We start from the raw sequence: 14638 nt of genomic DNA, 5'->3' as shown, positions 1-14638 counted from the left end.
TCTATAGAGTGTCCATTTATAGTGAATGAACTTTGGAGATATCTACCTTGTGTCTAGGATCATCAGGTAGTTTTTGGTGGTCCAAGAAATCAATGATAGGTTGGCACCAGTCATCCTCATCAGCTGTATAGACACAGATCATGTTATTGCATCTACGTTTTCTTCCCCTTCAAGCAAAGATACTGCCCAACGGTTGTAGACTGGGACATGCATAGATTATTCTGCCCCCAGTGCCAAAGTGGCTGCAAGGTTAGCAAGCGCGTCAGGCAACTTATTGGAACTCCTCGGCACATGTCCAACTTGGATGATGTCAAGTTCATTCAGTAGTTGTAATGCCCGTTGATGGTAGGAAATCAAGTCTTCCTTTTTCACTTCATACTCACTAAGGACTTGGTTGACCACCAACTCTGAGTCTCCGTAGATGTCCATATCCCTGACGCCTATTTCGACCGCCATTTGCAGGCCGAGTATGCGAGCTTGGTAATCTGCCATATTAGTTGTGCACAATTGAGTGAGCGTAAAGGAGTATGGCATGAGACGATTTTGTGGACTTACGAATACAACTCCAGCTCCAGCTCTATCTTGCCTTACAGCACCGTCAAAGTACATATGCCATGGAGGTAGAACATCCACGTAGAAAATTTCTTCTCCTGGGAGGTCATGTGAAATTTCCCACTCTGCTGGCACTGGATGATCAACAAAGAAATTGGCGATAGCTTGACCTTTCACAGCATTTTGAGGCACGAACACCAAGTCGTATTGCTTAAGTAACACTGCCCATTTCGCAAGTCTTCCAGATAAGACTGGTCTTGAGAGTATGTACTTGATTGGGTCGGCCTTTGAGACCACATGTATAGTATGTACCTGTATGTAGTGCCTTAACTTCTGGATGGCGAACACCAAAGCAAGACATATTTTCTCTATGGGTGAGTAATTTAATTCAGCTCCCACCAAGGTAAGACTCAAGTAGTATAGTGCCCTCTCCTTGCGGTCTTCAATCTCTTGAACACACATTGCCCCCAGCAAGCGTTTCTGCGCTGCAATATAGAGGACACGTGGCTTTCTTGTAATTGGTGCCTCTAGCGCTGGTGCACTGGCCAGATACTTCTTGATGCTATCAAAAGCATTCTTGCATTTTTCATCCCATTGGAACGAAGCATCCTTTTTTTTTAAGATGGCTGAATGGTTGGCAACGTCCTGCTAGGTTAGATATAAACCTTTGAATGTATGCCAAATGTCCTTGCAATCCGCGCAACTCTTTCAGCGTCTTTGGTTTCGGCAGTTCGTTGATGGCTTTGATTTTTAATTGGTCAATTTCAATGCCTCTGTGTCTGACCACAAACCCTAAGAACTTCTCAGATGTGACACCAAAAGCACACTTGAGTGGATTCATCTTGAGTTGACATTTTCTAAGTCTCTCAATGACGGTTCGAAGGTCTTTGATATGGTCTTCTCTTTTCTTTAATTTGACGACCACGTCATCAATATAACACTCTATTGTTTTATGCAGCATGTCATCGAAGATCTTTTGCATTGCGCGTTGGTATGTAGCACTAGCATTCTTCAATCCAAATGGCATGACCGTGTAGCACCATCATCGAAGATTCCTTTTGGAGTTCGAAAACCTGTTGCTTCTTGATCTTCAGGTGCCATATGTATTTGATTGTAACCAGCCGTACAATCCATGAATGAGAGTGCTTCATGACCAGTGGTTGCGTCAATCATCAACTCTGAAACTGGCAAAGCGAAGTCATCCTTCGGGCATGCATCATTAAAGTCTCTGAAGTCGACACACATGCGCAATTGTCCATTCTTCTTTCTGACTGGGACAATGTTTGTTATCCAGGTAGAATATTTGACTTCGTGAATGAAACCTGCTTCTATGAGTTTGTTGACTTCCATTTCAATTTCAGGTACAAGCTACGGCATGAAACGACGTTGAGGTTGCTTTTTAGGACTGGTGCCCTTCTTGATTGCTAGACGATGAACTGCAACTTTTGGGCTGAGTCCAGGCATCTCTTTATAGCTCCAAGAGAAGACATCTTTGTACTCGACCAACAACTTGTAGTACTCTTCTTCTTCTTCTCAACAGAGCATTAATATAAATGGGGCGAGGATCTTCATTAGTTCCCAAGTTGAGTTCCTTGAGTTCATCCACGATCGATTGCCTGCCGTCCTCAAGTGTTTCAGGGGCCTCGTTAGTCTCAACTTCTTCGTTCTCGTCAGGAATCTCTTCTACTGTGATGTGATATGATGACGTTGTAACTTCTAAATCTCTTGGCTTCTTTGCACCAGAGGGACGTGAAGATGAAGGAACATGCTCTTCAACATTTTTTGACTGGCCTGTGAGAACTAGTATGCGCCTCCTTGCTTTGAGTGGCTCATGCTGGATGATATCTACTACTTGCATACGCTTCATACGAGATGGTATTACGTTTCTCAAGTCATCACTTACTCTTAGTTCTTCTTCATTTTGTTTTGAAGAAGTTGAGAGAGGACGACCCTCATCATTCTTCTTCTTGGGAGCCCCTAGTCGACTGAAGACTGTTTTTGATGGACCGCCTAAGCGATCATAGATTTTACCCTTCTTGCTTGTGTGCAACGCGGGCGTTGATGTTTTGACTTCACTTTCACCTTGATTGCCAAGCCTAGCGAAGACAGAAGTATTGGAGCACTTGGCCTTCCCAACCTTGTAAATACAGAAGGACGAGACTTTTCTGCAGGTGGACTTATTCGATCAAAGACTGAAGATGAATGCATCTTTTATTCATCTTCTTCTTCATTTTCTTCAACCTCTTCCACTGTGATGTGCTGAGAAGACGTAGTGGCCCTTTTTCTACGAGAACTAATCTTCAGAGGTGAAGGAGACTCATATCTAAGACCAGCCCTTGTCACCATGAAGCCCCCATCTTGCTTGAACAGTTCATGTTGCGCTTCGTTAAGACCGTACGACTCAACTTATATAAGTTGCCGAGAGGATTCGGATTTGTAAAGTCATATCCAGCCTTTGCCAATAGCTTGTAAGCATTGGAATCAAATATCCCCTTGTTTTACTCACTTGATGATGATTGGCGGTTGAGCACACGAAACCAATTGGTGGGGGTCTCACAATATTCGTTTGAGATGAACTTGGTAGAGGTGCAACGACTTTGGCCACCCATTCCTGTTTGATCACCTGACTTGACCGTTTGTCCTTAGGCTTTGTCTTTGGTGTTAGACACTCTGCAAAAGGACTCTCCCCATCTTTGCGGAGAGACTTTGGGATGTAGCGCAGTATTGGTGGTGTAGTTTTCTGTGCCAACTCCTCCTTCTTGGGCGATGCAACTAGAGTAGATGTTTTGCTAGCCTCACTTGTATTTAGGTTGACATCATCTTCTTTAGCAGGACTTGCGGCCGCATCTTCTTTGATGATGTTCTTTTCCCGCTTACCTCCTTTTTCTATTGAAGAGATAGTGGTTGGCATGAACTCACTAGAAGCACCATTCTCTTCAAGGAATTTTGCATCAGCGAAGGAAGAGTCGACTTTAGAGAAGGGTTTGGCGTCTCCGTCTATTTTCCTTTCGCCACCGCGGTAATACTTCAATCATTGATGGAGGGTTGAGGCGACAAATCCATTCTCGTGCTTCCAAGGTCGTCCTAGCAATAATTTGAATGATGTCTTGCCATCCATGACATGGAATAATGTGTCAGAAGACAGTTCACCCATTGTAAGGTTCACGCGGATCATACCAACTGCGCGCTCCCCATTCAAGTTGAAACCATGAATCATTGTTCGACTACTGGAGATTTCATCCATCGTGATCCCTAATTTGTTCATGGTGGCTTTTGGCATGAGATTGACTCTTGAGCCTCGATCTATTAAGATACTCTTGACCTTTTGCCCCCGGATGTACCAAGACACATAAAGTGGCTTGTTGTGAGGGTTGGATCCAAGAAGTAAATCCTCATCTGAAAAACTCAAGGCTGTATTGCAGGAGACACATCCAGCTGTTTGCTCAGCAGGCTCGCTTTTGTCTTTCATCTTGCCCGCGTACAATTCCGGCTTCTCAAGTCCTTGAATTATCAGCCGACACTTCTCTTTAGATAAATGAAAGATTTGCTTCCACCTCATGTTTATAGGAAGGGCATCGAGAGAAGCCACTATTTCATTCTCCTTTTCAGAATGAGACTATTGTGGCGGTATCGCATCATCTAGGCCTGCTTCTTTTATTTTTTCTTTATCATGACGACCTTCGGTAGCTGAGATGGTGCACACAGTAACCTTGTTCATGAAATCTTGCGGGAAGAATTCTTTTAAGGTGACGGGACTGAGTGGTTCTTGCTCCAGCAAATCAATAGGCAAGACATGTGGTTTGACCACTGTTTTGGACTTCTTCTTCCCCTTTGACTTGCGGGGTTTCGTCTTCTTTGACTTACCTCGTTGACGGTTGTTGGACCATATAGATATATGATTTAAGTTTTGATAATGACAAGTGTATGCTTCGTATTATATATACTCTTGCTCGTAATCGTTTGTTTAGTCTTTAATAGATTGATTTAAGTTTACAAGTTAAGCAAGTAATGTTATAGCAACCTTGACTATAACATTGAAGATTTGTGATGCATCATTCAAGTAATGTTATAGGAGCTTGAGCTATAACATTGAAGATTCTTAAAGCGTTATAGTAACTGTAACAAGTTTAAAGTATGATGATCATTCAAGCAAAAGGCTCGATCAAGTCTATAACAAGCTTAAGATGAAGAGCTTATGATCAAGATAAAAGAAGATCCTATCACTGAAGATCTCTAGGAAGATTAGCTAGTATATGACTTCATCTAATAACGGTATCTTAGGAAGTAATATTGGGAAGGTAAAGTTATAGCTATTTCACCTATAACTTTACTTACCAAACTTAAGGTTATAGCTATTTCAACTATAACTTTGGGTTGCATTTGAAGGCACGATTTTAATAGTTTTAAAATAATTTTTTAAAAGATAAAATTCTTCAAATATGTTTTGAAGTCGTGTGTATATATGATAGAGATGTAATACGGGTTGTTTAGAGCACATAATTTACTTTATCCTATTGGTTAGTAACGACTTATAAGTCGTCATGCTACCTAGGGTTTGCTAAATTATCTAAACCTAACCCTAATTGATTCCTTGATATTTTGATCCAGGGTTTCGGCTAAGGAAGGCTTATGAGCCGTGTGAAGGCCGACCTTACTCCCTATACAAGTAAATCTTATTAGGTTACATCTATTCTATATTGCCATAAGATATTTTCATATCTTATCAAATATATTAGATTTACTTTATTTACTTAATCAAAATATTTAGTGGACTAAATTAAGAGGAGATAAGATTTGTTTCTTATGGAACAATTTACCTTGCCTCACGACACCTCTAGGGTTTCGATCAAAACCCTAGTGTCTCTCCTCTACTATATATACTCATGACGTTCATCAAATTAAATAAGCTTTTCGAAATATAAAAATTCCCCGCAAACAATGAGTTTAATTTTTAATCAAGCATTTTTATTGTTTTCCATTTGAAAATCTTTACGAAAAGTCGTGCTCTTTAAATTGCGTATTATTCTTAAGGTTACATTATAAGATAATAGTACTTCCTCGTTCAATTGTGTGAACACCTAGAAGAACAATCAAGTGCTTTCTTAGTAACTTAAGATAGTCAAATAGAATATCTAGTGATATTCAAATCGAGTTATAACTAGAGTTAGTTATACGATTAGGGTTGATAATTTTGTAATCCGGAGAAAGGTATTAAAATTATTAATCGAGAATAGTGGACGTAGGCTTCGACGTGTGAAGCTGAACCACTTCAAATATCGTGTGTCCTTACAGTTTTCCTTTTCGTTCATTTCATCCGTTCATAATCACTTAGTTAATTAGTTAAAGTTTAATAAAAAACTTTAAATAATTAATTACATTGATATAAAGTAAAAAGTGGGCATAGGTTTACTCAATTCAACCCCCCCCCCCTCTCCTCGAGTATTTCGACCATGATAGACTCTTCAATTGGTATCAGAGCTTCGTGCTCTTGATTGCCTAACCGCAAAGAGGCTGATCCGTCTATCTTTTTATATTTTTATTTTATTTTAAATTCCGCTGCCTTACACGTGTGAAATGGATTCCAAGTATCTTAAGTGTCCTATCTTTGATGGGAAGAATTATGGACTTTGGAAAAACATGATGACACACTATATAAAAGGACATGATTGGGAGTGCTGGACGATTATTAAGAATGGACCACACAAAATTTTGGTCGCATCTTCGGAAGGCACTACCTATGAGAAAAAGGAAGAAGACTATATTGAGGCTGATTACAAGAAGGCTGAGAAAAAATCGAAGGCGATAAGCCTGTTACAAAACGGCATGACATCGACCGAAAAACTCGGCACAATGAACTATATACCGCAAAAAAACACTAAACTAGCTTGACAGGCATGCTAAATTTGGATGTAGTTAAGGGTCAAAAAGACTAATTAGGCTAATAGTGGAGTTAATTGGGTAAAAATGAAAAAAAAAGGAATGTAAGCATCTCCCTGCATGTGACATCAACCACTAACCCGAATGTAAGTAGGCAAAAAGCATTTGAATTTCATATACATGCAAATTAGCGAACATGCGATGCAAGGATTATACTACTCTCAATTCCTACATGAACTGGTCATAAATGACACCAGTTATATGGCTCTAAAACTCAGAAATTGTAAGTAGTTTACCAAATTTATCAGGTCAAGTCTATATGATCAGCTGTATTTTCAACATTAACTCGTAGATTATGCACATGACAAAGCTAATAAAATGACAGTTTGTTGCAAGGCTTAAGTGAAATGACAAATTATAGAGCAAAATCATCACTGAAATCTACCGTTCCGACTCAACCTATATGCAAAAGTAAACGTGAAATATTTTTTGATTTTTTCAAAATTTTCTATTTATAAGATTTTTGAATTTTGAAATGAAAAAACAATGCATACAAAAATTCAACGTGCAAACTGAAACGCAATAAAAACAATATGCAGACACAGATATGGATGCATATACCCTCCCCAAACCAAACTGTACAATGCCCTCATTGTGCACAACAGCTAGCAAAACCAGCAAAAAGGGAAAGGGAAAATGCAAACTAAAGGAAATGAAGGAGATAAAGACCTAAGAAATTCACAAAATAGCGTGACATAAGGGGAGACCTCTCCAAATCAGCCAGCAACATAGGAGGTTGTAGCTAGCAGAACCGGTTCAACTCAATTCGCAAAAAGAATGCAGGTGTACCTGCATTTACGCAAAAAGCGCCCCAAAAATTCTACCAAAACCAAATCTAAAATGTTCCGCAATCTATAGTCGAGAAAACTAATTATTAAACACGCAATAAAAACTAAAATGTTTGAAAAATCCAACTAAGCATATAAATCCGGGTTGCCTCCCGGTTAGCGCTAGTTTCAGATTGGTCCTAGCTCGACCTTCTTTCGTCATCCACTAACAAAAATTAATGGCCCACAACAAGGCTTTTGACTGAACGCAGCCCCTTCAGCATCCATGATTTTTACTTTTGGCCTCCACAGCAAAGCATCAGAAGAACATCGACTCTTTATAGCATCATAGACTCCGCCATTTTTGCCCTTCTCTCGAACCTTCTTCTTACGTGGGATGGAATCTTCAAATCCTCCTCCCGGATCTTCGAACCTGTCAAGACCTGTGTAAGAAGAAACAAAACGATATTCCTCCAACTTACTCCCAAACTGGGGCGGAGGCGTCAAATCAACAGAAATATATAATTTAACGGAAGGATTAGAAGGAACCCCATCGGGATCAATAAAAGGAATAACATTACCTTAAGTTAGATAGGATTGGTCTTCAATTACCTTCTTATCGTCATCCAAGATAGGCGTAAGTGACAAATCAACGTTGCCCATAGCCAAATAATTCGATCGAGAGAGAACAGTACACGATCGAGATGTTTCCTCGCAAAAAATTCTCGATCAAACACTAACATTAGTTCGATCGAGGTCTGCCTCGTACAAAATGTTCGATCAAATGATGAATTCTATTCGTTCGAGCACTCCCTCATATAATTCATTCGATCGAACACTGTAGCTAGTTCGATCGAATTTTTGTTGTTGTACAATGCAGAAGTCTTCGTAGATTGCTTCATTTTCAACTAAATCTTTGAATTCCGAGTCATACACATCATCATCATCAATAGGCAACCTAGGCCCTTCATAAGAAAGACCGCTTTCGGTACATATAGTGTATACCATCTCTGATTGCCTAGAATCCAACTCGGTAGCTAATTGAGTTATTTGAGATTCAAATAGCTTGAAATGAGCCTCTCTAGATTTATCATATTCTTGCACTTGAAGTGCAAGTGCCTTCACCAAAGACTTCAATTCAGCAATCTCTTCATTCTGTTCGTCAGGAGGAGGAGTTTGTTATTGCGGCGGCCAAATAAATGGAGGCTTTTAATAGCCTTGTTGATGAAGCGGATGTGGTGGCACATATGCATAAGAATGACTAGCTTGTCTATGCTGCTTAAACGCATAGACTTCATCGTTCTCCGCCATACAAATAACAGCATTGTGCCCCCAGCACCACATCTCTTATAGTAGACCACCTATTGTGTCACAGTATGGAACTGAGGTGGACTACCCCAAGATTGTCTACTCTCTAGCTTGTCAGATCTTACATTCTGAGCTTCAAATTGTGCTATAATTCTGGAGACGCTAGACATCTTGGCAGAAGAATCAAAGGTACTCAAGCCTTACCTTTGATGATCTTTCTTCTAGAATCCTGTCTAGGTAGGACCAGTAGGACCTATCAAAACAACACTAGAAGAAAAGATAAGAACTGCCTCAAGGAATAAATTCCTTGAGGTTAAAGACAGACAAATTTACAACAAGTAAATAAAATAGTTGCCTCCCCGGCAACGGTGCCAAAATTTGACACGACTTTCGCAACCCTATAAAAAATAAACCAACCGGCTCAACTAATAAATATAGTAGAGGTATGTCGGGTATCGTACTCCACATGGAGGCTATTATATCTACTTGCTATCCTAGTTTGTCACGATAACAATTGGGTGTTTTGATTTTGTTTTCTAATCAACTAAATGAGATTAGGGTAAGAGAAGAAGGGCAATAAGAATAGTAAAGAGAAATAAGGAATGTGATCAAATAAGGAGAAGAATGTTAGGATGTCGGTTCACCATGGTAATTAGTCAATTCCATCATAAATAGCTCAGTCGGTCTAATATGAGAAGGGTAAAGGAAAGGTCCTCTCGTTCCACTTTCTGCCCTAAAATACAACTAACTTAGCTCTCGCCCTCATTAGTGTAGTCTACTATTCATAACAGGTCTAATCATTCCAATCTCTCGATCTAGGTCTGAATTTAACCAGATTAACTGGTTTAGAAGCGTTCACTCAACTAAATGATTACAATTATATTGTTATAAAACAGTCCTCATAATCAACCGTCTAATCTATTTACAAATTCATTTATTCACCACCATGGCTCCCCTAATCCTAATATAAAGGGAATTAACTACTCATGTTATTGATGAAATAAGCAACAATAATGGATGAAGCAACAAGAGACATAATATAAGGATGATAAAGATGAAATAACATAAACCTAACAACAATAATTAAAACAGTAATTAAGAGACAGTAATTAAGAATGCAAAAGAAGAATTAAATTAAGTGTAAAGAGTAAGGAGAGATTACAAAGTTCGAGATCCGGCAATAAGAACAAAAGCAACGTAGCTAAGGAGAGAAATTGTCAAAAGCAGTAATTAAGAGCAAAGTATCAGATTAAGAAGTGTGTAAAAGTGATTAAGAGATGATTTAAACCTAATTACGTCTTCCCTTATATAGAGGAGATATTTATTAACGAAACTAAGATATTAAATAAGTCTAACACGAAATAAAATCCCGTGTAATATAGCAATCCTCTCGATCGAGGAACTTCATTCTCCTCGATCGAAAAAATCTTCAGTCAAACATCTCGATCGAACAGTTCGGGGCTTCGATCGAGAGCCTTCAAAATGCCTCCCTTCGATCGAGTACAGCAGGGACTCGATCGAACAGTCTTGACCACCAAATCCGTACTCGATTGAAAAAAGAAGCCTTAGATCGAGTGCTCAGCCACTGAAACAGTTCATTTTCTTTGGTTAGCTTCCGAGACTCCTTTACGCTTCCCGAGGCATAGTAATCCCGCTCTAAATCTTCCATCTCCATAAATGCATGCTAAGGGGACTGAAAAGGGTACGATTCCACTACTTTCGGGTCCGTTCCTGCAATTAAGGTAAACCAAACCAAAGTAGCCTATTCGGGGAATTTTGCAATACAAAACTACGAGAATAACATGGAAATGCGTGCATAAGAGGCAACAAACAACTATATAAAATGCACGTATCACTAGACCAATCGGATGGTTGGATACCATAGCCTTTAATGACTCCGGTAGTGTCTCCGGACCAAAATCTAGGACGGTGGGCGGGTCGTACTCCTTGGTAATAAGCCGCCTCGTGCATGTCTCTCAAAACAAGGTTGGTGTTCACTCGGTGGATGAGGTACGACATGGGATACTTGGAGTCAAAGGTGGGTTGGTTTTGGCCAAAGTTTCCGGCATAAGGTGGGGGCATCATTGATGTAGGCATAATATGGGGAAAAGAGGTAGGAGCTTATTCGACGGGGCCACGAGGTGGGGAAGGTAGTGGAGGGGTCTCCTGTTCCATGGTAGTATCCTCAAGGTCAAAAGTGAGTTTACTAGGAATGGTGTACCGTTGGGCCTCAGGGCGGGGTGATCCCTCCCTCTCCAAGTGAGAAGTCGGGGGAAGTTGTTCACAGGTGGGGAGTTTCATATGCCAATGTTAATCAACTCTCCAAGAATAGGTATTCTTCTCCGCCCCATCTATAATCCAAGACTTACTCTTCAACCACGCAAGATCGAAATACACAACTCCCTTAGACATAGGCGCATCTACCACCCCCGGCTCATCAGCTAGCAAATTCTTAGCTAACCGAGTTACCAAGGCTCCACAATCTAAGGAGAACTTATCTGACTTGGTCATCCTCTCAAGGGCAAGGCACACCATAGATGTAGCATTAAAGTAGAAACGCTCTTCATGGCGGGGGTTAAGGTAAGAACTCAAGATCAATATACACCTCCACGGAGTTGAGTTTGCTCGGGTCTTTCCTCCCATAAAGAAGGTTGGTCAAGGAGCGCAAGAAGATATTTAGAACGGGGTTCTCGACATCACTAGTTTTCATGTTACTCACATCGGTCTTTCCCTTACTCGTATAGAGATGAAAATACCTCGAAGCTTTCATGTCCTTCTCAACCATGTCATGGTGACCCTCGACTCGCTTACCCACTCCAAAATGGTCGGCAAAGGCGTCACTATCTAGGTTGAAGGTGGTATTCTTGAGCCTAAAACTCACATCATGGGTTTTCTTATCATAGGTGAAAGAGCTCAAAAACTCGAGTGTGAGGTTATGGTAGCTTATCTCCTCTAGGTTGTACAACCTTTCCAACCCAAGAACCGTAAAAATGTCATATACCTCCCTCTCTATTCCCAAGGTCTCCAAAGTACTTACTGACATGCACTTTATTGTGGCCATCCTTCTAGTGACTAGAACCTCAAAGTTACTCCGGTGATATTTGCTCCCAAAGGCTATCGCCGGGTAGCCCGAAAGGGTGATAGCGGGGGGTTCCTCTTGTTGTGGTTGGCGCGCATTCCTTCCACGACCGTTTCTAGTGTTCCTAGACACACTACAAGATGAAATCACACACAAGATATGGGATGGGAAAGTTAAGAATTGGAAGTCAATTTTGGATATGAATGAAAATTTTATCCACTTCTCAAATTGATGGATGACAAATAAAAAAAATTCCCAACATAGTTCTCATGTATTTTAACCAATATTCCAAAAAAATTCTCATGTCATGAATTCTTTTCTGGAAATTGAAATTCTTGTGGCATAATATGGTTTAAAACATAACTTTAATCACATGTACTACCCTTGCTTATTATCCAACTTGCTCAAACTTGACTCAATCACGACATACTACACTAGACTCTTAGGTCACATGTCATTGGAATTAACTTAATTCATTAAGAAGCGATTAAAATAAAAATTGACTTGATAAAACTAAAAATCCGGGTAAGTGAAATGCTTATTTTCGACACTTTAAAGTCCTTAAGACAAAAAATTTTCAATGTAATGTTACCTCAAGTATCATAAGTTTGAGGTTTAGAGTAATCATGAGTAAGTAAATACAAGTAGTGGGCATAAAATTAAAATTTGACATGGTTTGTGTCGGATTTTTGAGAATTTGGTCCCATTTTAAGACAAAATTTCCTTAATTCACTTCATAGTATAACAATAATTATCAATTTCATAGTCTAACAATATACTTAAACCATCCTTAAGACACAAATTACGCTTGTTAACGGGTGTTTTAAGAAATTTTTGAAAATTTTACTCAAGTTTTAAGACGAAATTTGTTTCATTTTGGGACCACACACCACATTACTAACTAAGATAGTAGTCATATAAGGCAATTAAATCAAGTTTCACCCATGAAAAATCAAAATTTGGGCATGACTCACGTAGATTTCGAAAATTTGAGACAAAACTTTAAGACAAAATTTTCACATGTTAAACAAGATCTATCAATAACAACAAAGGTTAAGCCTTTGTTGTCCAATTAAACTCAACAAGAAGCACCAAAATTCCATTATTGACTCAAGGACACCATTTTCGAGTTCATCAATGGTATACAAGATTTCATCACAAAAATTTGAATTTTATTAACAATAATGGTGTAGAAAGTTTACTACTATCATGAATTAAGCAAAATAGGTAACTAATTAACAAAACTCAAATGAATTAAGTGTAGATCTAAAGAAAAACCAAATTGGGGAAAATATGAAAGAGGATGAATAAGCTTACCTTGGCAAATTAATGGTATTAGGTGAAGAAAAGTGGAGTAATAGGATGAATTCCAAGCAAAATGGAGCAACAATGGAGGTTTTGGTGAGAATTTTGGTGAGGAAAAAGATGAAGATATGAAGATAAGAATGAAAGTGAAGGAGATAGGGGCTTTTAGTTGAGTAGCTCAAACCGTGTGAACCCACTCGGTCGAGTGTCGAGTGTACTCGATCGAGTACAACTCTACTCGGTCGAGTAGAAGGCCCACTAGGTCGAGTGACGGTTTTCCAGAAATGTACCATCTCTTGGATTTGGTCCACATGGTCGAGTCAAGGGTCCACTCGGTCGAGTGATTATTTACTCGACCGAGTTGGTGCTTTCAATCGGTCAAGTGATTCCGTTGAGTTCAAATTCTCAACAAAGCCATATTGACGGATTTCCTGCAAGACAATAAGAGGTTCAGGAGTCCACCGTCTATCGGGGACCCGTCTTGAGTTAGCTCATGCGGCATCATAATCGTCGTTCCTTATCTACTACTTCCATACTCGTATTTACTCTACCAAAGTCATCACTAATTATACTCTAACGGTAGCACTATCAAGCCTTAGATAAACACACGATATGAATCAATAGAATGGAATTATCATCTTTCGAAATGTGCCACGACATGTAAATATACTCGACAAATTTTCGTATTCTATCACACATATATGAAAGTCTATATCATACAAAAGTCTATCAACAACCATATCATCCATGTAACCACACAACGTTGTCTATGTTGTTCACCCCTACTTGTAACCACCCACGTAGTGACCAACCGAGGTAATAGAAACTAGTTTTGATATGGGGGAGCCCACTCATTCAAAACCGATCTCCTACTGTACTCATGCCGGGTGCATTTTATTAGACACAACTAGGTTCACTTTGGTTCATTTTTTTGGGTTCCAAAATCGAAGCTCTGATACCACTTTGTAACACCCCCTTCTTGCCCGACCAAGACAATGGGAGGATGTTACCATCTCGGTCACCCAAGGCGGTAAAATCAGAGTTGCAATTAAGAAACAACTTAGATAAATAAGGTACTTAGTGAATTACATAACCATGAATGAATAAATAAAAGAATACAACTCATGACCACTATAATATTCTAGCCGACTATGCTCGACTCGGATGTCATCAAGGCTCGTCCCGTCTCTCACCTGCTACCTGTAGATACCCAGTATCTGCTGAGACTCCAACAAACACCCGATGATTATCGGATTATAACATGTTTTGGAATCGCGGCGTTTGATCGACAATTTGTGTACAACTTTACGCCGAAAAACTTAAAACGATTTCGAAAATAAAATATTTCAAAACATTTCAAAAATACCTAAAGTGTTTAATGCACGACGACGGGGTCGCAATGACACTAACTAGAGTCAAAACCGACACCGGACCACAAATCGACTCAAAAATTCAAATCCCGACTCCAACAACGAGTCAAACCGAGTCAACCATAAAAAACAAACCTTTTCAAATCTTATATGTTAAGGGTTACACAGAATCTTACATAGTCAAGTACCAAACATGTTCATCCAAATCCTAGGATATAAGAAATCATGATTGTTTTTGTGTGAAAGCGACAAGACACCTCGAAGAACCGCGACGTGGCTCGCGCCTCTTTGAGCAGCCCAGGTGGCCACGTCGCTTAAAA

The 14638-nt window shown here is 39.6% G+C and overlaps 1 protein-coding gene across 1 annotated transcript; it reads right to left on the bottom strand.

Moving 5' to 3' along the window:
• Positions 1 to 216: 216 nt before the first annotated feature.
• Positions 217 to 1902, bottom strand: LOC141608135 (uncharacterized). Its single transcript, XM_074427492.1, has 2 exons — positions 1626 to 1902; positions 217 to 1178 (listed from the first exon to the last, which is right to left on the bottom strand). Exons 1-2 carry the CDS (start codon positions 1900 to 1902, stop codon positions 217 to 219), a joined length of 1239 nt encoding a protein of 412 aa, XP_074283593.1.
• Positions 1903 to 14638: the final 12736 nt, after the last annotated feature.

The sequence above is a fragment of the Silene latifolia genome, chromosome 10, assembly GCF_048544455.1.
Source record: "Silene latifolia isolate original U9 population chromosome 10, ASM4854445v1, whole genome shotgun sequence".
Classification (NCBI taxonomy): domain Eukaryota; kingdom Viridiplantae; phylum Streptophyta; class Magnoliopsida; order Caryophyllales; family Caryophyllaceae; genus Silene; species Silene latifolia.
Note: the sequence above shows the minus strand (reverse complement) of the source record. Positions and strands in the feature narration are given on the sequence as shown.

Coding starts and splice junctions, on each gene's coding strand:
- LOC141608135 (XM_074427492.1), bottom strand. CDS start 1,902: ATGGAAGTCAACAAACTCATAGAAGCAGGTTTCATTCACGAAGTCAAA. Junction 1,179..1,625: donor TGAAGATCAAGAAGCAACAG/GTTTTCGAACTC, acceptor CCAACCATTCAG/CCATCTTAAAAAAAAAGGAT.